At 44.9% G+C, this 23,870-nt stretch overlaps 1 protein-coding gene across 1 annotated transcript in view; it reads left to right on the forward strand.

The window, feature by feature from the left end:
* The first annotated feature begins 1,531 nt into the window (after positions 1 to 1,531).
* The window catches only part of EXOC3L4 (exocyst complex component 3 like 4), a 31,499-nt gene continuing 9,160 nt past the window's right edge, over positions 1,532 to 23,870 (forward strand). The window contains exons 1-8 of the mRNA XM_083612256.1: positions 1,532 to 1,813; positions 7,245 to 8,141; positions 8,276 to 8,512; positions 13,757 to 14,420; positions 15,603 to 15,720; positions 16,985 to 17,104; positions 18,510 to 18,610; positions 20,116 to 20,205. Of these exons, the coding sequence (XP_083468382.1) occupies positions 7,286 to 8,141; positions 8,276 to 8,512; positions 13,757 to 14,420; positions 15,603 to 15,720; positions 16,985 to 17,104; positions 18,510 to 18,610; positions 20,116 to 20,205 (2,186 nt within the window). The 5' untranslated portion in view covers positions 1,532 to 1,813; positions 7,245 to 7,285. The remainder of the gene's footprint in view (positions 1,814 to 7,244; positions 8,142 to 8,275; positions 8,513 to 13,756; positions 14,421 to 15,602; positions 15,721 to 16,984; positions 17,105 to 18,509; positions 18,611 to 20,115; positions 20,206 to 23,870) is intronic.

The raw sequence follows: 23,870 nt of genomic DNA on the forward strand, positions 1-23,870 counted from the left end.
AAGGAAGTAAAAAGCTTTTGGGAAATGATATATAATGAATTGAAGAAAATGTTTAAGTACACTTTTGTTAAGAAACCAGAAGCGTTTTTACTTGGTATTACAGGAAATGAGGTTAATAAGAAAGAAAAGAAGTTATTTTTATATGCAGTGACTGCAGCAAGAATACTGAAGCAAGAGGAGTTGCCTACACTAGATGAATGGAGAATGAAGATGACGGACTATGCAGAACTCGATAGACTGACTGGAAGGATCCGAAATCGACGAGATCAGAGATTTATAGAAGATTGGGAAAAGTTTACAGAATATATGCATAAATTAAGTGATAATCAAATAACGTTTGTAAGCTTTGATGAAGCTCTGTAAGAAGAAATGTTAGAATATGAGTAAAACTAAGAAATAATTTATAAAAATAATTGAAGAAAGGTTTTAGAAATGTGTAAAAAATTAAGAAGGGAAGGAGTATCAGGCAAGTTGAGGGAAGTCAAAAAGAGAATGGATATAAAAAAGATGTATGATTTGTATAAATTTTGTACTGAAAAAATTGAATAAAAATAATTTATATATAAAAAAATAAAGCTCTAAACGGCCTCAGTCCAGTATACCTGAAGGAGCGTCTCCACCCCCATCGTTCAGCCCGGACACTGAGGTCCAGCTCCGAGGGCCTTCTGGTGGTTCCCTCACTGCGAGAGGCCAAGTTACAGTGAACCAGGCAGAGGGCCTTCTCGGTAGTGGCGCCCACCCTGTGGAACATCCTCCCATCAGATGTCAAAGAGAAAAACAACTACCAGACTTTTAGAAGACATCTGAAGGCAGCTCTCTTTAGAGAAGCTTTTAATGTTTAACAGACTACTGTATTTTAATACAGTGGTACCTCAGGTTACATACGCTTCAGGTTACAGACTTCGCTGACCCAGAAATAGTACCTCGGGTTAAGAACTTTGCTTCAGGATGAGAACAGAAATTGCACGGTGGCAGCAGGAGGCCCCATTAGCTAAAGTGGTGCTTCAGGTTAAGAACAGTTTCAGGTTAAGAACGGACCTCCGGAATGAATTAAGTACTTAACCTGAGGTACCACTGTACTTTGTTGGAAGCCGCCTAGAGTGGCTGGGGAAACCCAGCCAGATGGGCAGGGTATAAATATATTATTATTATTATTATTATTATTATTATTGAAAGCCAAGTCATGAAGTTATGTGTGAGAGGCAGTGTGGCCTAGCGGTTAGAGTGTCAGACTAGGCCCTGGATCCCCACTTGCCCAGGAAGCTCCCTGGGTGCTGCCTGTCAGCCTAACCTACCTCACAGGGCTGTTGTGAGGATAGAAGAAGGAGGGGGAACCCAGAAGGAAATAAGCCAAGCGAGCATAATCTGCCATGTTTGGTTAACATTTCAGTGTGGATCTTAAATATACGTATTTGCTGTATGGGTGCCAAGCCTTTCTGCGAACTCTGCTGTGTAAATCATTAATCAAGCAGAGGTGGAATTCCCCCAAACTGACCTTTGGAACTGTTCTCAGCTTGCCTATTCCATCTTGCAAACAGAAAGTAAAATAAAGGGTAACCGGAGTATTTTTCTTTTTTTACTTCCTTTTGCAGCATACATACACACACACAAAAACCAGCTCTAGTAGCGAACGGATTTTGGTTTTAGCCTAAAATACCCCCTCTTCCATCTCTGTTATGCTCTCCGTACAGGGTTCAGTCAAGTTTTGCAAGGCCAAAAGAAGATGAGATCACGCCCTGCCTCTGCGGAGAAGGTGTCTTGACAACCGTTTGTCTGAGGGGAGTGCGAGAAATTGCAGATTTAAGAAAACCAGGTGAGTCATGAAGAGAACTGCATCTGGAGGACTGGCAGTCCCTTTTGGGTTCCCCGTCATTGTCTGTGTGTTCTAGGTGGATATGAACCACCTCCCTCCTCCTCCTAGATATTTACAAGATTAAATGGGGGAGAAGGCATAATTTACGTTTTATCAGTAGAGGACAAGCAACCATCCACACAAAAGACACTTAACGTAGATTCCGGCGTATAAGACGACTTTTTAACCCCGGAACAGAGGTTAAAAAGTCGGGGGTCGTCTTATACGCCGGGTATGGGCGACAGAGCTGCCCAGAGTATTAGGCGACTGGGCTTATAAGACGAACCCCCAAATTGCAGCTGCCATTTGGGGGGGTCATCTAATACACCCATTAAAGGGACATGGGTGGTGCTGTGGGTTAAACCACAGAGCCTAGGACTTGCCAATCAGAAGGTCGGCGGTTCGAATCCCCGCGACAGGGTGAGCTCCCATTGCTCGGTCCCTGCTCCTGCCCACCTAGCAGTTCGAAAGCACGTCAAAGTACAAGTAGATAAATAGGTACCTCTCTGGTGAGAAGGTACACGCTGTTTCCGTGCACTGCTCTGGTTCGCCAGAAGCGGCTTTGTCATGCTGGCCACATGACCCGGAAGCTGTACGCCGGCTCCCTCGGCCAATAAAGCGAGATGAGCGCCACAACCCCAGAGTCGGCCACGACTGGACCTAATGGTCAGGGGTCCCTTTACCTTTACTAATACGCCCAGTCACCTAATACGCCGAAATCTACGGTAAAGATTTGGTCTGTTTTAAACGAATTGTTAATAGTGCTATGTAGTAAGTGTTATGTAGTAATCTGTGCCAGCCCTGCTGTTAGGCACCGTGATACAACTGCCTCAGGTGGCAGATGGTGGTGGGCAGCAACAGCTACACCTGATCTGTTCCTCTTGAGCTCTTCCAGCCTCTCTTCAGACCAGTGGCGTAGCGTGGGGGGTGCAGGGGGGGCCGGCCGCACCGGGCGCGACATCTGGGGGTTAGGGTTAGGGGGCGCAAATCCACGGGTTAGGGGGCGCAAATTACTTGCCTTGCCCTGGGTGCTGACAACCCACGCTACGCCACTGCTTCAGACAGCAAGATTTCTTGGGCCGTTTCAGCAATGTTGTCATTTTTGATATGGCTGTTGTTTTGGGACTGTTTATATTCTCTGTACCACTTTGAACCCGAGTGCATTTGTGGGAAGTGTGGTTTGTTAAGTATGCTGGGAATTGTAGTTCTTTGTGGGATAAACCACAGTTCCCGGGATTCTTTGGGAGAGGGGGGAGGTTTAAAAGTGCTGCAGCAGAAGTCTGTGACTGCAACCAAAGGGGTTTGTATGCAAACCTACTATATAGATCCCATTTTTATGGTTTATAATAGCCACATGGAGTTAGTGCAAATGCAATGCTCTCTATCCCTTTACACAGTGCTATTTTTATAGAAAAAGAGGTGCCGGAACTCACCATGAACACCTCCTTTGTTCTATTAGAATGGCAACAATGGCACCCACGTGAAAGGTACCAGAACTGAGTTCCGCTGAGTTCCAGCTGGAAAAATGCCCTGCCTTTACACTGATTAAAGGTCTGGGAGTCAGCTGTTGGATTATGGCGTCCTCTAATCCTTCCAGCCTCCCACTTCCGCACACAAACTCTCCATGCTGGGCTTTGCTATGGTTGTGTATCCCATGGGCATGGAAAACCAGAGTTCATGCTAGCCAGGGCTTTAAAGGGAAGGTAAAATAAAATAAAAGCACAGGGATTTGTGTTTATGCCATACATATTTAGAACATGGGCTCACTTGGTGCACAATTTGGCGGCAAAGCCCTCCCAGGCAGCCACAAGTGGCAGTGATGGGTGGAAAGCTCACCCTGTGGTATTTCTGCCTGTCACCCCACTCACTGAAAGGACGGGTCTAGTGTGGGAGGGGGCTGGGGAGCGGCCATCCTACGGTGCCATAGAAGTAGGAAAACTGGGGTGTCAGTAGGACAGCTAGCTGCTGTCCTTTCGTTAAAAATAAATAAATTATTAGCTGTACTTTTTCTTCCCCGCTCCACCTCCTGAAATTCCTTCCACGACACATTATTCAAAGCACAGGAGATTCATTTCCCCCTTTACACTTGGCCGGCCTACCAAACACGGCATTACAAAAACGGATTGCACGTTTCAAAACCACAGAGCAGTAACCATGGCGATCGACGTATTTCTGATTTCAGAAAACTTAAGCTATCGAGGGCCCCTTTTAACCGAGGCAGAGTGTGCAAACGAGGTTTCGCCTTACAGGTCAGAAACAAGTACTGAATCGACTCCAGAGATCAGGCCAATAAGCGGCGCAGGGAAAAATCAATCCCTGGACTTGCCTTGACCTGCTTGAGATCCTTGGAGGTTTTCCATCTTCAGCTTCACTCAACAGATTGACAGAGAGGAAGGGAGCCCTATTATAGTGTGGAGATTGAATGTCATCTTTTTAGTAGGTCAGGGACATGCCTGGATGTAGCACTGAACACATCTGGCCGGTGGCGGAGTAGCAAAATTCAAAGTGTGGGAGCTCATCATTATAGCAGTTATAACCAGACCTGCAAGGAGACAGTTGGGTTGATTCATTGTTGTTAGGGATGGGGGTTGGAAATCCAATTAAGTTGGCTCTTTAAATGCAAACCTGCCCAATTTGCATTTTTCAAAATGATGTGCAAGCAGCCAGATCCATTTGCACTTCTCCAAATTTGGAAATGCAGTTCTCCAACCAAGTAACGTGTCAAAAAAATGCATGTATTAGGGTAAAATGTGCAGAAATATGCAAGTATTTGTGAAAATCATAGAAAACTGCACTATATTAGGGGGAAACTGGTTTGCAAAAATGTGTGCATTGGGCGAAATCGCATACAAAAATTAGGTTTCTTAGGATAAATTCGCACAAAAAATGCTGCTGAATTTTCACAGCAATTTTTGAAAAAGTGCAAATTGCCAAAGAAATGTGGAGAGCCGTAATTTAAGATTAGAAAAATGAGAACTTGAGAAAGCCCAAAGTGACAGATCTGACCATCCCTAGTTGCTGCAAAATGTCCAACAGCAACGGGAGGAAACTATCAATGTGTTTTATGAATGATCTCAGACAGACAGGCTGGGATTTATACATGCAGGCTTTGTCCAGGGCTTTGAGAATGCCATGGTCTTAGCCTGGGACCAGACAATGTGTGGGCAGGGCCAGAATAAGACCTTTAGGGGCCCTAAGGTCCCAGACATAGCCTGGATTCGTCCATCAAAAACCCAGCTGCATGGCAGCCCATACTGGAAGTACAGATTTTTGTTGGTGATTTTCCTAAAAAGAAAAGAGAAGTTCAACAACTTTGCCAATAAAAGCTTGTGTCCGGATTTTCACTTTTTGAAATATGGCAACCCTGGTCCCCATATTTATCTAATTCAATATATAAACTGTAAAATCACACACACACCCCAAAATGAAACGAAACCTACAGTAAGATGGGAAATAATGCTTATTTTTGTATTTATATTTTAGGGTGGAAATTCCCCTACTTTTTCTAATTGCAAAGCCTTTGATCAGGTCCTCAAAACTAAAATTACATAACACATCTGCTTCTGGAGTTGGCAGAGATAAGGCATGCCTTGTTGCATAGTTGTTCTGTTGGGATTTTTAATGTACTTCAGCGGAGAAAATGAACGCTCGGCTGAGCAATTTGTGACCATTAGTGTTAAAAATCCGGCAATGGAATGTTTCTGTGGTGCCCCCCCCTTTTTCTTGATGCATGTGTTTATTTCACTTAATGGTTAATTCAATACTGCGTATGGGTGCTTAAATCGCTTCTGGAATGAAAGGGGCAAGGTGGGTGTGCAACAGCAGCCTCTGCAATTGGCTGGCAGTATGACTGTACAGTGGTACCTCGGATTAAGTACTTAATTCTTTCCAGAGGTCCGTACTTAACCTGAAACTGTTCTTAACCTGAAGCATCACTTTAGCTAATGGGACCTCCTGCTGCCGCCGCGCCACCAGAGCACGATTTCTGTTCTCATCCTGAAGCAAAGTTCTTAACCTGAAGCACTATTTCTGGGTTAGCGGAGTCGGTAACCTGAAGCGTATGTAACCTGAAGCGTATGTAACCCGAGGTACCACTGTATATGCTTTATGGGGGGGGGAGAATGTGTCATGTGAGATGTTTCAGCTTCTCCCCAGCCATCTTCTGCCCCTCATTGCCCCACCATCTCTCATCCAGCCTCAGTCCTTGGAAACAATCACCCAACCCAAACTTTTTCTCTGTGCTTGCAGAGGCCTCTTTGCATCTAACCTGGAGCTGTTTTTCACTCTAGCAGTCAGCTAGACATCACCCTCCAAACTGGTTTTTACAATTTTTATGGTCAGGCAATGATACTACAGTCAGACCTCGGGTTGAGTGTGCTTCAGGTTGACCGCTTTCGGGTTGTGCTCCGCGGCAACCCGGAAGTAACGGAGCACGTTACTTCCGGGTTTCGCCGCTCACGCATGCACAGACGCTCAAAATGACGTCACGTGCATGCACAGAAGCGGCAAAACACAACCCGTGCAGACGCACCATTGCATCTTACGTTCCATTCAGAATGCGAACGGGGCTCTGGAACAGATCCTGTTCGCATCCTGAGGTACCACTGTATTACATTGTGCTGGGCCTGGGGGTAACCCATGGAACACAGTCAAGAACCGGTCCAGAATCCGAAGGTTCCACTGGGAGTCAGTCCGACAGGGCCAAGGCAGGACACGAGGCAGGAAACCAGGCAAGGACAGATACAGAATCTCAGGCAGGATCTACCATACAGCGATGTTGCTCCCGCAACCTAGGGCAGGGTCCGACAGCCTTTTATCTTTGTTGGGGTAGCGGCTGGTCTTGATCCCCTGGCGACTCACCTCCCTGTCTCGCCCAAAGGCGAGCACTCCTCCTGCGAGTACTCAGGTCTCTCCTTCTCTCAGACCTGAGTCTCTGCAGCTCGGGAGGCGTTGGTGGGTGACTAGACCCAGAGGCCGCCTCAGCCTCCCCTGACCCAACTGGTAGTGGAGCAGCTGTAAGTGATGGCCCAGCTGAAGGCAACGAGGTAATCCTCACATCTGGAGCCAGGGCAGGCTCAGGCCCCTGACTTGGCCCAGCTGGTGTTTGTTGTAGGGGAACCTGAGCAGACTGGGACTCTTCAGGATCAGGCCCCAGACTTGGTTCAGATGATGCCTGAGGCAAAGGATCTGGTGCAGACTGAGTCTCCTCTGGTTCCAAGTCTGAGCCAGAGTCCCAGGCCATCACACCCATATGTAAAGCTGGCCTTACTGATAGTGGATGTCTACTGCACATGTCAGCAATAGTTGTTTCCTGCCTTCCACTTCTGTAACATACTGATTAACTTTCCTGCTTTGTTTCCCTGCCCTCCCCCCCCCCCCCCGTCTCCCACAGTAAAAAAAAGAGAGAGACAAGCAAGGGAGACGAGTGGGGAAATGGAGTTGCCAGCGTCTCCAGAAAAATGCACAGAGAGTGAAATCGGCGGTTGTCTTCCCAAAGATTCTCCGCCCTTGAGTCAGCAAGGAGAAAACGAGCCCAAAAACTTCATCAGGGGTATCAGAGAAGTGCTGAGCTTCAGAGGAAACGCATCAAAATTGGCCAAAGAGAAACTGGCTGAAGCTAAAATGGATGGAGATAAAACAGAAATAAGCGGGAGGAATGGTAAATTGGAAGTGCCATCACAGCCGGAGTCTCCAGCGAAAAGTGCGGAGAGTGAAGCTGTACACTGTCCTCCCGAAGACTGTCCATCCGTGCATAAACAAGGAGAAAACGAGCCAAAAAGCTTCATCAGGGGTATCAGAGAAACGCTGAGCAACAGGAAAAGAAAGTCTCAAAGTCTCAAAGAGAAATTAAGTGACACTGACACGGATGGGCATAGAACAGAAACAAGAGAGACCGATGGGGAAATGGAGCCGACCTCAGAACCAAAGTCTCCTGCAAAATGTACGGACGGTGAAGAGGCATCAGAATCTGCCGAAGAGAAATCTACTGAAGTCAACATGGGTGAAGATAAGGCAGAAATAAGGGAGGCGGACGGGGAAATGGAGCTGCCAGCAGAGCCAAGATCTCTGGCAAAACATACGGAGGGGAGTGAAGATGGCAAGCGCCTTCCCAAAGAAAAGGAGCCCCAAAACATCAATAAGATAATAAGAATGAGCTTGAGGAAAGGTAGATCAAAATCTCTCAAAGAGAAATCGGTTGAACCTAAACTGGATGAAACTAAAACAGAAACGAAGGAGAAGGAGGAGGAGGAGAAAATGGAACCTTCAGTGAACCACACAGAAGGAGAAGGTGACAATTTGTTGTTGTCAATTGTTTTTAATGTTGTTTTTAATGCTGTAACCTGCCTTGGGACCTTAGGGTGAAGGGTGGGAAATCAATCAATCAATCAATCAATCAATCAATCAATCATTGCCTTCCCAAAGGTTATCCGCACCTGAGTCATCAAGGAGAAGACAAGCCAAAGAAATTCAAACCAATTCGGAGCTTGAGCCTGATGGGAAGTGCATCAAAACCTGTCAAAGAGCAATCGGCTGAAGAAGCGAACCCCTCCAGGTCCAGCAAGTCTTTTTCATTCTTAAAGAAAAAAAAGACCAGCCTTCCGAAGGAGAGTAAGGAGCCTGAAGAAGAAGAAGACCATGTTCAGAACGAACCACTGTCTGGTAAGAAACTGAAGATACTGTTGCTTGATGTTGTTTTTCTGGGTTGTTCTGGATGGCAAGACTTGAAAACAGGTGTACAGTTCCTTCAGCATATCACAATACAGGGCATATTTACTATACCAAATCAAATATTGAAACTGAGTTGAGTGCTGGTGCCTTCCTTGTAAATTCGGTCAATGACATTTATCAGGTACCCCTACTGAACGAGACTCAATGGGTGTCCATCAGAAGCAGGGACTTTTGGGTGGTAGTGCCATCCTGACCACTGGCTGTGTTGTTTCACGGATCTCAGGGCCCTGTACTGTTCAGCCCCCTTTACTTTTTGTTCACATATCAACCTAGGGAGGATGGTTAGATCTGAAAGATACGGCTCTGAGAGGTCACAGTCAGCTTTCTGGATGAGCAGGGAACTGAACCCAGGTGTCCCTCAGCTATTATAATTTGTGGGAACGACAGTTAGGAGATTTGTTTTCTTGCTTATAAGTGCCTCTTGGACGCTGCTTTTGCTTGCTTTCAGTTTTGCGTGAGTCTCTTTTTATCTGCTGGAATGCGCTCAGTACTTGTTTCAACTTTGCCTTGAAAGGAAAATTGGTAAATTAATTGGGGTCAGCCACTTTTTCGAAATCTAATCTTCAGCGCCTGCCAGAGCCCAAACTCACTGTCTGTCAGCGGTATTTTGGTACAAGTCGTTACTAGCCAGCTGCCTTCGCTCACATCACACACAGAGGCACGACGCAAATCATTTCTGTGCATCTGAACTACACAACCGCAAAGTGCAGAGCAGGAATTTAACTGGGCCATGATGGGAGCAGTGTCTCATTACCCTGCAGAGTTTTATCAATCTCCGTCTTGTCCTTTCTTAGCCATCTTTTTCTGAACACAAAAGCTTTCAGTACAGGGGTGAACAACCCCAGGCCTGGGGGACAAATCCAGCCCTCTGGCCTGCTCCATCTGCCCATTGGACTCTCCTCAGGCCACATGCCTGCTCCAGCCCTCCTTCTCACTCCCCATAAGTGTTTCTGTCTCTCTGGAATGTGTTCTTGAACTCTGATAATGACTCTGGCAGGGGACTAAATAGTACAGTCGCCTCCCTTGCATCCTCATTGTGAGCTTTTCCGTCTTGCTGTGACTGTCAGTTTGCATTTTTAGTGCAGAAAGTATTGATCTGATGTGTAGAGGTCTTTCCTATTCTTCTTAATTCAAGAGGGTTCTGGAAGCTTCTCTGTGTGAAAGAAAAAAGCAGAAGGTTCATGATGTTTGGGTTTGTGATGGCCTGGGATTCAGATTCAGATGCTGAACCTGAGGAATCCCAGCCTGCACAGGATCCCCCGCCTTCAGAACCAGCTGAGCCAGGGCTGGGGCATGAGCCTGAAGGGTCCTCACCTGTGCTGGATCCTCAGGTGCAGGCACCAGCTGAGTCTGCTCTGGCCCCTGAGGTGTTGGGGGACCCGTTGCCTGCAGGTGCTCCACTCACAGCCCCGTCAGAGGAAACTGAGGTTGCCTCTGTGTCCAGTAACCCTCCAGCCTCTCCTGAGCTGCAGAGGCTCAGGGCAGAGTGGCGGAGGGAACTAAGTTCCCGCAGAAGGAGTGCTCGCCTCCAGGCCAGGAGAGGCGAGTCACCTGTGGATCAGGGCTGCCTTATGCCTCGGGGCATATAAAAGCCAGCCAGCCCCAGTCCCAAGTTGCAGGAGCAATGTTGGTGGTTGTCAGTCCCTGTCTGAACCCTGCCCTGCACCCAGGTTTGACTTTTACGCACTGCCTTCATCTTGCTTCATCAGCCACGGACTGGACTTGGACCTTGCCTCTTGATTAACCCCCAGGACCGACACAGGGTTATTCCTTCAGATAAGCTGAGTACAGCTGGTTTAAACTGATATCTATTCAGTCAAGGCCAGAAGGAACCTGGGTTTCACTTTCTCTTTCTATCTCTTCCTTCTGGTGTTCTGTATGTAGTGTTGAGGTTTAGACTTATTATAAGTTATTGTAAGTTTAAGTTAAGTCTGCTGCAACTTCCTGACAGTAACTTTCTGACAGTAAGAGCTGTTCGACAGTGGAATTTGCTGCCAAGGAGTGTGGTGGAGTCTCCTTCTTTGGAGGTCTTTAAGCAGAGGCTTGACAACCATATGTCAGGAGTGCTCTGACGGTGTTTCCTGCTTGGCAGGGGGTTGGACTCGATGGCCCTTGTGGTCTCTTCCAACTCTATGATTCTATGATTCTATGAACTGGACTTCTTATGGGCAGTGCCAATCCTGAATGTACTGGATTTGTGACCATTATGTTCATTTGCCTTCAGTAGCAGTAAAGCTCTGCTGGATGAAATATTAATTGCCTCTGGTCTATTTTCTGGGAATCCTGCAATGTGTTTAAGTTTTTACTCTGCTAACTATGCATTAGAGTTCTGCTCTGGATCAATATTGAGTAGAATTCCATGACAGTGACTTCCTCGCAAAGCACTTTGTGGACAAAACCGCTTGCATCCACTGTGATCTTGACTCCACTGTTTACAGCAGATAAATATCATAAGATATGCAGAGCACTGTCTAAGGCTGGATCTACACTCATCTTTTAAACATTTTTATCATTTTAAAATGTCACAGGCATTCCCTTACCTTTAACACACAGTTTCCCAATTGCCAGTGGCTGTTTACTGCATTTGTAATGTTATAGGGAAAACATAATTTGCCCTTATACAGTACGTTATGAAATTCCTAAAGCTCCCTTAATGTTATAAACCATGAGTGTAGATCTGCCCTAGTCCTGTAGTGTTGGATGAGTTTCAGTTAGCAAGGCTCAGGGATGTGGAGAAGGCGCTTGGACTGGTTAGGGCAACCACTGGCACTCTTAGCTGATAAAAACTAGCAAGGAGGGGACAGCTGGCTGGACCAGGGAAGTGATTAAGGATTCCTTGTGAGGTGGGTTGGTCCCTGCCTACCTGAATGAGGCAGTGGTAAGACCACTCCTCATGAAACCTCTCTGGATTCAGAAAATCTAAGTAATTGCCAGCTAGTTGCCAATATCATAACCCTGGTCCTGAGAGATCTGCATTGGCTCCCAGTACGTTTCCGAGCACAATTGAAAGTGTTGGTGCTGACCTTTAAAGCCCTAAACGGCCTTGATCCTGTATACCTGAAGGAGCGTCTCCACCCCCATCGTTCAGCCCAGACACTAAGATCCAGCGCCGAGGGCCTTCTGGTGGTTCCCTCACTGTGAGAAGCTAAGTTACAGGGAACCAGGCAGAGGGCCTTCTCGGTAGTGGCGCCTGCCCTGTGGAAGATGTGAAGGAATTAAGCAGCTATCTTATCTTTAAAAGACATCTGAAGGCAGCCCTCTTTAGGGAAGTTTTTAATATTTAATGCTGTATTGTTTTTAACACTCAATTGGAAGCCGCCCAGAGTGGCTGGAGAAACTCAGCCAGATGGGCGGGGTATAAATAAATTATTATTATTATTATTATTATTATTATTATTATTATTATTATTTATTATTTATTATTATATCTCCCCTTTGGGGGAAGGTTTCTTGAGTGGGTGGTCTTTAATCAGATCCAGGCACTGTTGGGCGAAACTGATTTTCTAGATCCATTTCAATCAGGGTTTAGGCTCAGTTTTGCCACAGAAGCTGCTTTTGGTTCTCCTCAACCTCTCAGCTGCTTCTGATGCCATCAACAATGGTATCCTGAAAAAGAACATCTGGAGGTCCACAGGTTTCCTCATGTCTGGAATAGATGGACCTTCAGTGTGATCCAGCAAGTCTCTTTACTTGCACTTATGAACTGGTTAGGCTTGGACATCTCCCTCCAATAAAACTTATTATTAATAGCAGAAATGTTTTGGGGGTAAAAACAATGTCAGAATAGAAGGAAGGAAATGCAAACTTTTCATTCCAGTAGAACATTTGCCGCCTGTATTTGGGGATGGAGAACCTGCAGAGCCTTCAGAAGTTCTTGGACATGGTCAATGGCCGGGGAAGATAAGAGCTGTAGTCCTGGAATCCCTGAAGGTCCACAAGTTCCCCACAGCTGTTGTAAAGGATTAAAGCAGTAGTTTTCAACCAGTGTGCCGTGGCACCCTGGGATGCCTGGAATGGTAGTCAGGGATGTCGCAGGCAACACTGGCCTCTGTCCCTCTTCCCTTCCCTCCCTCCTCTGATGCCCTCTCACGTCTCTGCCTCCCAAAGGCTTGTACAGCTGCTTATTGCAGCAGCCCTGCCTACAAGCTTCACAGGCGAATGGTGCCTCAGGGGGTGCTGGTTGCCAGGAGCTGAGGCAGCCTTGAAGTAAGCAAGCAAGTGGGCAAGGGAGCCCAGCCAGCCACTCCACCAGCTCTTCCGGTTGGGAATGGACAGACAAGTCCCAGGCCCCTGTGCGGCAGTGTGAGGAGGCACCTCTCTTTGAGATGAGGGGGCAGCTCAGAGACCAGGGGTGGCAGCAGCAGCTGCCCAGAGGACTCCTGAGGAGAGGAGGGGAGGCTGAGGGAAGATTCTAGAAGGGAGGGTGCCCAAAAAAGGGCAAGAGGCTGCCAGCTTTGCAGGCAAGGGGTGACATAACATGGCTCCTGAGCCCCACAAGGGTGCCGCAGAAAGAATGTAGTTGGTCAAAGGAGCTGTGGAGTCGAAAAGGTTGAAAACCTCTGGATTAAAGTACAAGGAGCCAGCCTGGTGTAGTGGTTAAGAGCAGTGGACTCGTAATCTGGTAAACCAGGTTTGCGTCCCCGCTCCTCCACATGCAGCTGCTGGTTGATTTTGGGCTCGTCACACTTCTCTGAAGTCTCTCAGCCTCACTCACCTCACAGAGTGTTTGTTGTGAGGGAGGAAGTGAAAAGGAGATTGTTAGCTGCTTTGAGACTCCTCAAGGGGAGTGAAAGGCGGGATATCAAGTCCAAACTCCTCTTCTTCTTCTTCTCTTGAGAACACAGAAATAGTTCTATAACTCCTTTTATTCTTGTTCTGTATGAAAGATCCACCTCCTGCGGTGAGACAATAGACAAAGCATCTTGTTTAGGTTTCGTTTTATTCAACAGAGCATGAGTGGGACACCTCTGGCCCTCCAGATGTTTATTGACCCCAGCTCCCATCAGCGCAAGCCAGTTTGGCTAATGGTCAGGGATTTGGGGGGCTGGAGTCCAGCAACAAGTAAGAGATCATAGGTTCCCCACCACTGCCCCAGATGAACTATTCCAAATTATTTCTGAAGAGGAAAACATGCAGTAGATGTGGCTTGCTCTCACACTCCATTTCTCTCTTTAGTTATGCAGATAAATGAACTTATTAAAAACGGGCGACTTCTAGAAGCCTTCAAAAACATCAAGGGTTTAGAAAGGGAGCTTCTGGCTGAAATAGATGCCAAGAAATATGAAGACAACCCCAAGGAATGCATTGTGAAGGCCAAGGACATTGACTTGCTCTACGACTTTGTTTCTAAGGCCATCCAGCGCATCGTGGAGGAAACCCTGGAGCTTCCCAGGGTGGATGCAAAGGCTTTAAACACTCTTGTGACTCTGATCGCAGAGGAAGAAAAAGCCCATGCTGGGGCTACAAGCATCGCTGCCTCATCCGAGGCTGTGTCCAACCTTGGGTTAGCCAGGAACTGGAGGCAGCTTTGGGAAGACACTGTCAAGCGAAGTGTGGAAATCAGGGTCTCAAAAGTGCCTGTGCCACTGAAGGAGGACAACACCTCTTGGCTGTCGATACACTTAGGATATCTCAAAGAAGTCGTAAGAACAGATTTGTTGACAATCAAACACTGGGTACACAAATGCTATCCACCAGACTACAGTGTGGGCGATGCATACCTGAAGGCTTTCCACAAAGCCCTCTCTTTGCATTTACAAAGCATCCTGGAAGAAGATGAGAGCCTGGGATGCAATCAATTCTATGCAGTACTCAACTGGGTCACTAATGTATATCGCAGGTAGGTTTCCCATTAATCACATGATGATTAGGAAAAGGTAATGGACCCCTGGATAGTTAAGTCGCAGTTATTGTTTGGTCCATGTCACAAGCTATAGGTGCTGCAGTCTTCAGTAAAAAGGTAAAGGACCCCTGGACAGTTAAGTCCAGTCAAAGGCAGCAATGGGGTTGTGGAGCTCATCTCGCTTTCAGACTGAGGGAGCCGGTGTTTGTCCACAGACAGCTTTCCGGGTCATGTGGCCAGCATGACTATACAACTTCTGGCCCTACGAGACACTGTGACAGAAACCAGAGTGCATGGAAATGCTGTTTACCTTCCCGTCACAGCGGTAGCTATTTATCTACTTGCACTGGCGTGCTTTCGAACTGCTAGGTTGGCAGGAGCTGGGACAGAGCAATGGGAGCTCACCCTGTCGTGGGGATTCGAACTGCTGAGCTTCCTATTGGCAAGCCCAAGAGGCTCAGTGGTTTAGACCACAGTGCCACCCATGTCCATGTGATTTCCATGTGATCAAGATGCAGCAGGCTTGTACCGCTGACCCCTCCCACGTGCTTGTATGGATTCCTCCAGCTTCCCCTTCATATTTTTGTTACCCTGGAATCCAGTAATTACTAGGACATCATTGGAGGCTACAGAGTCACTGGCTAATGAAATGAACCTGGTTCCTGGCTCTAGGTCCGATGCTGGTAATCTGATTTGTGCATCTCTACATTTTGTAAAGCTGTCCTTAATTTTTTTAAAAAAAATACAAAACACTATGCTACAAAAAAGTGCACACAAAAAGCATGTATTATTATTATTATTATTATTATTATTATTATTATTATTATTAGTGCATACTGCCCTTCATCCAAAGATCCCAGGATAGTTCACAACAGAAAAATACAAAATAAGAATACAGAATGCATAATAAAACAAAAACAAACCAATAACCCTTCTCCCCCCAAAACATTTTAAAAACCATAGATTTTTAAAACGTGTATGTTAGTAAAAATAACACACCAAAATGAATTAGATTAGGGACCACCCCAGCTGCTGTCCTCCTTTCCTTTAAAGTGATGGGAGGGAAAGACTTTGCCAAGACCAGTAATGTATTTTCTGTAAGCCAGATTCTGTCCACAGGCTTCTGGAAGAAGGTCCCAGATGTAGAAACATCATGGAATGCTGTTTTTGTTTTTGTAGTGAAAATCTCTTAGGATGCCCAGATCTTAAACCAGAAATAAAAACTGAAGCTCTGCCGGATTTGTTAACTTCAGAAGATTTAGACAAACTGAAGAGCAACTACGTTAACTCTGTCCAGGTAACATCTCAATTTCCTTGTATAAATCAAAGGAGAGGGTGGGGAAGTTTGCATCGCTGATTGAATCCTTTGAAACCGAACACATGCTGCTTTTATTCCAGACTGTAGCGTTCAGTGCCCCAACTTCCGTTGGAATGAAGTGATCGCCTTAGAAAATGCATTTATGAATGGGATCCAAAGGCCCCTTAAACTTCCACAGGAGCAATGCATTATTTGTTGAATGGAGATTCCTTGTCTACTTCCTGGTTTACATATGGGGATGGGGGGAATTCGATTCAATTATCATTTAAAGGCAAACCTATCCAGTGCTCAGGTATGCGGGTGGCGCTGTGGGTTCAACCACAGAGCCTAGGGCTTGCCGATCAGAAGGTCAGCGGTTTGAATCCCCGCAACGGGGTGAGCTCCCATTGTTCGGTCCCTGCTCCTGCCAACCTAGCTGTTTGAAAGCACGTCAAGGTGCAAGTAGATAAATAGGTACCACTCCAGTGGGAAGGTAAATGGCATTTCCGTGCGCTGCTCTGATTTGCCAGAAGCAGCTTAGTCATGCTGGCCACATGACCCGGAAGCTGTACGCTGGCGAGATGAGCACCGCAACCCCAGAGTTGGTCACGACTGGACCTAATGGTCAGGGGTCCCTTTACCTTTACCTTTAACAGACCCTAGGCCACAACAAAGGCATGCAGTAGGGCATAATCTCCAACATTTCTCCGATGAAAATAGGGATGCAAGGAGCATTGAGAAGTGAGTGTGAGCTCTTTTCATCAAAGCCCCATGACGGGTTCATTTAGTGTGCAGGTTTGACTAATGTACACATTCTTGGAAGCAATTTCTCCTAATATAACGAAACTTTTGTACGTTATTTTTACTTTACCCTAATAATATGTATTTTATACACATTACTTGCCTGGAGAACTGCATTGCTAAATTCGGCAAATTCTCAAGGATGGCTGTGTTTTGCTGTTCAACATATCGTTTGCAAAAGGGAAGATTTGAATGGTTTGTCTTTAAATGCGGACTGAATTGAATTCTCACCCACCCACCCACACTTAGCAGTGGGCCACACTGTTTTGCAAGGCAGTTTGTCTGCCCTTGCTGATTTTTCTCAAGCAGCAGAACTTGACTAGCTTCCAAAGTATCTTTTGGATCCATTTTGAAAACTATTTTACTGGAGAGCTACAGGGAACTGGGATGCGTGTGCATAAAAGAAGTGTCTGCATATATGATTATGTTGAGCTGTGTTGTTCCCCTTTATCTAAATATTTAGCAGGAAACCAAGAACTGCTTGGAGAATATTTTGATGCTGGAGACCAAGGAAAAGTGGAAAGGACAGCCAGATGAGCAAAAAAACCCATACGATTCGTCGCTGTCCTACGATGTTCAAACGGTATTTGCTGAGATTGTTCATAGCACATGCATGTTCTTTGATTACAGGGAAATTGAAATATTACCTTCTGGTATGTAGGTGTCGCCTACTGTGCTAATTTATGTTAGTCACGTCCTCGGAGAATGTATTAGCAAAATGTAGTTTTATTACAATTTTTAACACTGCCACCCCTCGCTTCCTAGCACAAATTAAACCTGCTGTCAATTGTGTCACAGACATAATAGGCAACTGATTTTTAGAGCCTTTTTAGAAGGAAAGAGGGAGTGCAGAGAACAGGGTTGTTACAAAAAAAAAAACATTTGGTGGGGAGAAGCCACTTGCTACTAGGCCTGTGGCAGCCTCGAAGAAAGAGAAAGGAGGAGGGAGAAATTGGGGGTGAGGTGTGTGACCACAGCAGAATGACAACCTCCCACATTTAATGAGAGAGAGAGAGAAATAAAAGCCCCTGCTAGATTTAGGGATTGGGAGATCAATGAAACCAGGAGGAACTCATATTTTTGCAATTTGCAATGGGCTGAGTCATTTCAGTTAAATAAAATGCAAAAGAAATAATAAACCCATATTGGGAGAAAATTAAATTTAAGGTGAGGTGTTTTGGAGGGAGGGCTTTTTGTTCTGCTGCCATTACTAACGTTTCATGGGATCATTATATGTTTTCAATAATCAAAAACTATATGGATTAGCAGAAGTGTTGGGAATTTTGTAAGGGGGTGCAGCAGCTGCCTTTGTGTCCTGTTTGCTGGCTTCTCTGAGGATCGGCTTTGACCACCTTACAGAAATAGGAAGCTGGATGCAGCGGACCTGATTCAGCAGCAAGGCACGTCTTATGATGTTAATCTAACAGGCTTCCTCAACCTCAGCCCTCCAGATGTTTTGAGACTATAATTCCCATCATCCCTGACCACTGATCCTGCTAGCTAGGGATCATGGGAGTTGTAGGCCAAAAACATCTGGAGAGCCGAGGATGAGGAAGCCTGATGTTGGTTAAGGCACGGCCATCCCTCAGAAATCAGAATAACACAGGCCTGCTGGTAGGGATGGAGCAGAAATGTGATTCCGTTTGCATTTAAAGGCAGCCCTGCTTAATTCACACTTTCTGAAATAAAATGAGATCCTTCAGAAATTGCACTTCTCAAAAGCTACACCCCCCCCCCACTTTTTTAAACCTTTCCCTGACCTTTGAAAAAATGATGAGGTGTTTTACTACCCCAGTTGGTTAAAATTCTGGCAAATAGATTTCCCTAGCCTCACCCAGGTCCTTCTTGTTTCCTCTTTGCAAAATGCAAGCTCTGGCATGTTCTGTGTCTGCCACACCTGAAAAAATCATTGAGGTGCCCATTGTACTCATCAAACAAAGCCATTGCCTCTCTGCTTTTTGTTACATCCCTTGTCCCCTTTGGTCCAGCTCGCCAAACAACACAGAAAGGTAGCCGGCTGCATTTGCGAAAAAGTGGAAGACGCCGTTCTCAAAGGTATCGTGAAAGAAGTGACAGAATTCCTACCACGGTAAGGTCTGCTTGCTTCAAAGTACCAGTGTCTAAACTGGATCACGTTTTATGCTTAGTGGTTCTAGCAAATAGGCATGATGGAAAAGCATCAGTTGTTCTGAGGACGTAGCTGAGGCTTTAGCTCAAGTGCAGAGGCAAATGCTTCCTCTTCAAATGAATCCAAATTCTGACTCTGACATCGCCAGCAAAAAGAACTTCAGACGGAAGAGCTGGAAAAGAAATCTGGGGCCTGTTTGGCCATCTCTGCAAATCACAATGTCCTCATCACCAACTAGTAGTCAAATTCATATTGCTTCTCTAAGCATGAAGGACCCATTTTAGCTGACCTGGCTAAACATGATTGATAAAACTATCATCCAATAACTCCCCTGACTTTTATTTTATTTTATTTTTGTATTTATTTTTTATTAAATTTTCTAAATTACATTTCAAAATATTCATTTAAACAACCGTAAACCAATGACTTCCCTTCTTCTCTTTCTGTGGTTCATTTTGCATAACATACATCCCTGCATATTTTGCATACACTAAACCATTCAGTAGTCCATCAAAACTTATTTACACTGTTGGATTTATCTTAATGCTACCAGCGTTTTTAAATGAACCCAATTTTCACCCATATATTCAGTAAACATTTTCCAGTCTTCTTTATACATATGTTCTTCTTGTTCTCTTATTCTATATGTTAAATCTGCAAGCTGCACATATTCCATCAGTTTAAGTTGCCATTTTTCTTTGGTTGGGACCTCACTTGTTTTTCATTTTGGGGCTAACAAAACACGGGCCGCAGTAGCGGCATACATAAATAGGCTTTTTTAACAGTTGGGAATTATCCCCAATGAAAAGGACTCTGGTGTGTGTGTTTTTTGAAAGGTACTTTTAAACGGGTTTTTTTCCAAATAATTATATATCATTTCCCAATCCTCTTTTACCAGTCCACCACATATGATAAAATGTACCTTAAACATCATTACATCTCCAGTACTTATGTGATTCGGACTTATACATTTTAGCAAATCTACTTGACATTAAATACCATCTGTAAATCATTTTCGAAGATGCTGTTCACATGCTGTGAACTTCAAATCGCTCTCCCAAAGTTTTTCCCAGCTCCTCTGACTTTTAAAAAACCCACATTAGACAGTGGAGTTTGTTGTAAAGGAAGCCAAGCTGTGAATCCCCCAGCCAGTAGGTTATTCCTTAACCCCATGGCTCTTGGACTAGACCAGTGTTTCCCAAACTTGGGTCTCCAGCTGTTTTGGGGCTACAACTCCCACCATCCCTAGCCAGCAAGACCAGTGGTCAGGGATGATGGGAATTGTAGTCCAAAAACAGCTGGAGACCCAAAGTTTGGGAAACACTGGACTAGACAGACAGGATTTCTGCTAATCCTCAAATGCAGGATTCCTCTAACAGGAAAGGATGCTGAAGTCTGTGGTGTTTATGCTTGTTCTGTGTTTATCACTGGTTAGTGGCCATTTTTAATGAGCAATTTTATTACAGCTTTGGGAAAGCATTTTTGGACCAAGCGAAAGATCACCCCCAGTTTCTGATGTTCATGATGGCCTACCTTAACAGCTTCCAGGACTTGAGGTAAACCTGTTTTTTTTTCTCCTCACCCTGTGTTTGAAGAGGAGATGTTGGACCAGATCTTAGGATTTAGCACAGAAGGCAAATTGGTTGCGTCCTTTTGGACAACGGAACGTCCAGGGATCGTTTTGCAGGGGAAATACAATTCCTCAGTCTCCGCACATTGTGCTGGGTGGAAGTACCAGTATCAGGGGAAGTTATCCAACAAAGGTAAATTAAGGTGTGACACAAGTTCCCTATGCCCATTTTACTGCCTTACAATTTCTTTTTAGAAAGCAGCCCTGCACAAAATTTACTAGTGCACCCCCAAAAAGATGAACCTGCCCACTGAGAGGCCAGTAACCCCCTTTTCCATTCTAGTTATGGAGATAGGAAATTAGACACACACACACCGCTTTCATACCCTCCAACATTTATCCAATGAAAATAGAGGCATTTATTATTATTATTATTATTATTATTATTATTATTATTATTACTACTACTACACCACGCATCTGACTGGGTTGCCCCAGCCACCAACATACAGTATATAAAAACATAATAAAACACTAAACATTAAAAAACTTCCCAATACAGGCATGCCTTCAAGTGTCTTCTAAAGGTTGAATACAGTGGTACCTCAGGTTAAGAACTTAATTCGTTCTAGAGGTCTGTTCTTAACCTGAAACTGTTCTTAACCTGAGGTACCACTTTAGCTAATGGGGCCTCCCGCTGCCGCTGCACTGCTGGAGCACGATTTCTGTTCTCATCCTGAAGCAAAGTTCTTAACCCGAGGTAATATTTCTGGGTTAGTGAAGTCTGTAACCTGAAGCGTATGTAACCTGAAGTGTATATCACCCAAGGTTCCACTGTAGTTACTTATCTTCTTGGCTCAGGGGTCGTATAACTCCATAGCCTCCAACATCTCTCCAGTGAAAACAGGGATGTCCTAAGGAAAAGTGGAACATTCCCGGATCAAATCAGAAACTGGGACGGCTTCTGTCCCTTAAAAATGGGGACATTTGGAGGTGCATCCGCCCATAGTCACCATGGAAATCAATGCAATAAAAATTAACATGCAATCGGAAAGACAAGAGAGACAAAAACACGTTATCATCTTACAGCCATTCAAAATCTATTTAAACACAGAATATAACTAAAAGCATTAAAAAATATATATCAGTAGCCCATTTCACATATATAGTATGTTTTTAGATTTTATTTTCTGCACTAGCATTATTCTGCCTCTAGGTGGCAGGGCACCTCCAGTAATTAGCAAGACAGTAGAAGGGGCTGGAAATAAATTCAGCTTGTTACTGTCATTTTTTTTTATCCACAGAAGAAACCCAAGCAGGCAATTAAAAGAAAAACAAGAAATTATTGTGTAAATGTAAATATACATTTTTTTGTTTTGAAAGATTAGTACACCCAGCAATGTGTGGGGTGCATTTTCCCCCCTCCAAACATGGTTAAAAAACAAACAAAACAATTGTAATGACTAGGGATAAGCAAATCTGTCAGCATTGATTGTACTTAGTTTCTTGTTTTTCCCGCCTTCAATTCACCACATTTCTGCACCAGTTTGCAATTTTAAAAAGAAGCTGCTCGTGATAATTCACCTGCATTTTAGTGTACATTTCTCCTAGTATACACATTATCAACTAGTATACACATTACTGCAACCAATTTCCTCCAATATGTAGACATGTTTGTGCATCCTTTTGTTGTTGCTGCTGCTGTATGGCACCCCAAAATTCAGAGAGGTACAGATTTTAAAGGATAACTGTGTTCCTATTTGTGTATTGCGTTGGAAAGTGTGAATTAATTGTGTTAAAATGTGAAGCAAATGAATTTCACTCCTCTAGCCCTAGTTTGGGTTTCCTTTGGAATGAGGTACAGCAGAGACTTTGGTGTCTTTATGATATACAGTTTATTTACATGTATATGCGACCTGAGCCTACAATAAGGAGGACTTTGCTTCCCCCATAGCTGCAGCCTTGGATTCAAACTGAAATCAAGCGAAGCTCTCACTCTCTGCCTTCCCAGCCTGTTGCTATCCCCCTTCTAGCTCACGTCACTCAACTCCCCATGCTGGCCTTTTCTCTTTCTAACAACCAGCCGGTCAAGGAAGGAGCCCCACCCCTTCGTCATCTGGCACAGATCCATTTCCTTTGTTCCCTCAATGGCCCACAAACCTAAGCTATCCCCTCACCAGGAATTTGAATCCTTCCTCATAGTTTAACACTTGGATCCACAATAAAGTGGTACCTCTGGATACGAACGGGATCCGTTCCAGAGCCCCATTCACATCCTGAAGTAAACGTAAGATGCGACTGTGCATCTGCGCACGCGCGGGTCGTGTTTCGTCGTTTCCGCGCATGCGCGCGATGTCATTTTGAGTGCCTGTGCATGGGCGAGCGGTGAAACCGCGAACTAACGCACTCTGTTACTTCCGGGTCGCTGCAGAGCGCAACCCGAAAATATTTAGCTTGAAGCTACTTCAACCTGAGGTATGACTTTAATGCTAAAAATAATTTTATTATTTATATCCCGCCCATCTGGCTGGGTTTCCCCAGCCACTCTGGGTGGCTTACAGCACATAAGAACATTAGACATTAAGAAAATTCCCAATACAGAGTTGCCTTCAGGTGTCTTCTAAAAGTCAGATAGTTGTTCATTTTCTTGACATCTGATGGGAGGGCGTTCCACAGGACGGGCGCCACTACCAAGAACACCCTCTGCCTGGTTCCCTGTAACCTCACTTCTCGGAGCGAGGGACCCACCAGAAGGCACTCGGTGCTAGACTTCAGTAGCTGAACAATGGGTGTAGAGACGCTCCTTCAGGTATACTAGGCCGAGGCTGTTTAGGGCTTTAAAGGTCAGCACCAACACTTTGAATTGTCCTTGGAAACATTTAAAGCCCTAAACAGCCTCGGTCCAGTATATCTGAAGGAGCATCTCCACCCCATCGTTCTACCCGGACACTGAGGTCCAGCGCCGAGGGCCTTCTGGCGGTTCCCTCGCTGCAAGAAGCCAAGTTACAGGGAACCAGGCAGAGGGCCTTCTTGGTAGTGACGCCCTCCCTGTGGAACGCCCTCCCACCAGATGTCAAAGAGAACGACAACTACCAGACTTTTAGAAGACATCTGAAGGCAGCCCTGTTTAGGGAAGCTTTTAATGTTTGATGTTTTACAGTATTTTAATATTTTTTTGGAAGCTGCCCAGAGTGGCTGGGGAAGCCCAGCCAGATGGGCGGGGTATAAATAAATTATTTATTATTATTATTATTATTATTATTATTATTATTATTATTATTATTATTTCTCAATCACTTTCTTGATTAGATTGGAGACAAATTGACGGACTGGTTTCAATATCACCAGATGAACGATATTTTTAACTAAGATAAAATAAAACATGGCTTTAATAAGAGTAAATCAAACATAGAATTAATACTAATAGAAGGAAAGGCCAAATTACTAACCAGGGTCTACAATTATCTACAGTTAAATACAGATGAGGAAATCAAAGTGGTAATGACGAAATGGGCAATAGATGTGGGTCACAACATCCAGTTTGAGGCATGGTCTAAACTCTGGAACAAGGGCATAAAATTTACGGCATGCACTGTATTAAAGGAAAACATCATGAAGGTGATGTATCGATGGTATCTCGCCCCAACCAAG

The sequence above is a fragment of the Podarcis filfolensis genome (genome assembly GCF_964270895.1).
Source record: "Podarcis filfolensis genome assembly, chromosome: 1".
Taxonomy (NCBI): Eukaryota; Metazoa; Chordata; class Lepidosauria; order Squamata; family Lacertidae; genus Podarcis; species Podarcis filfolensis.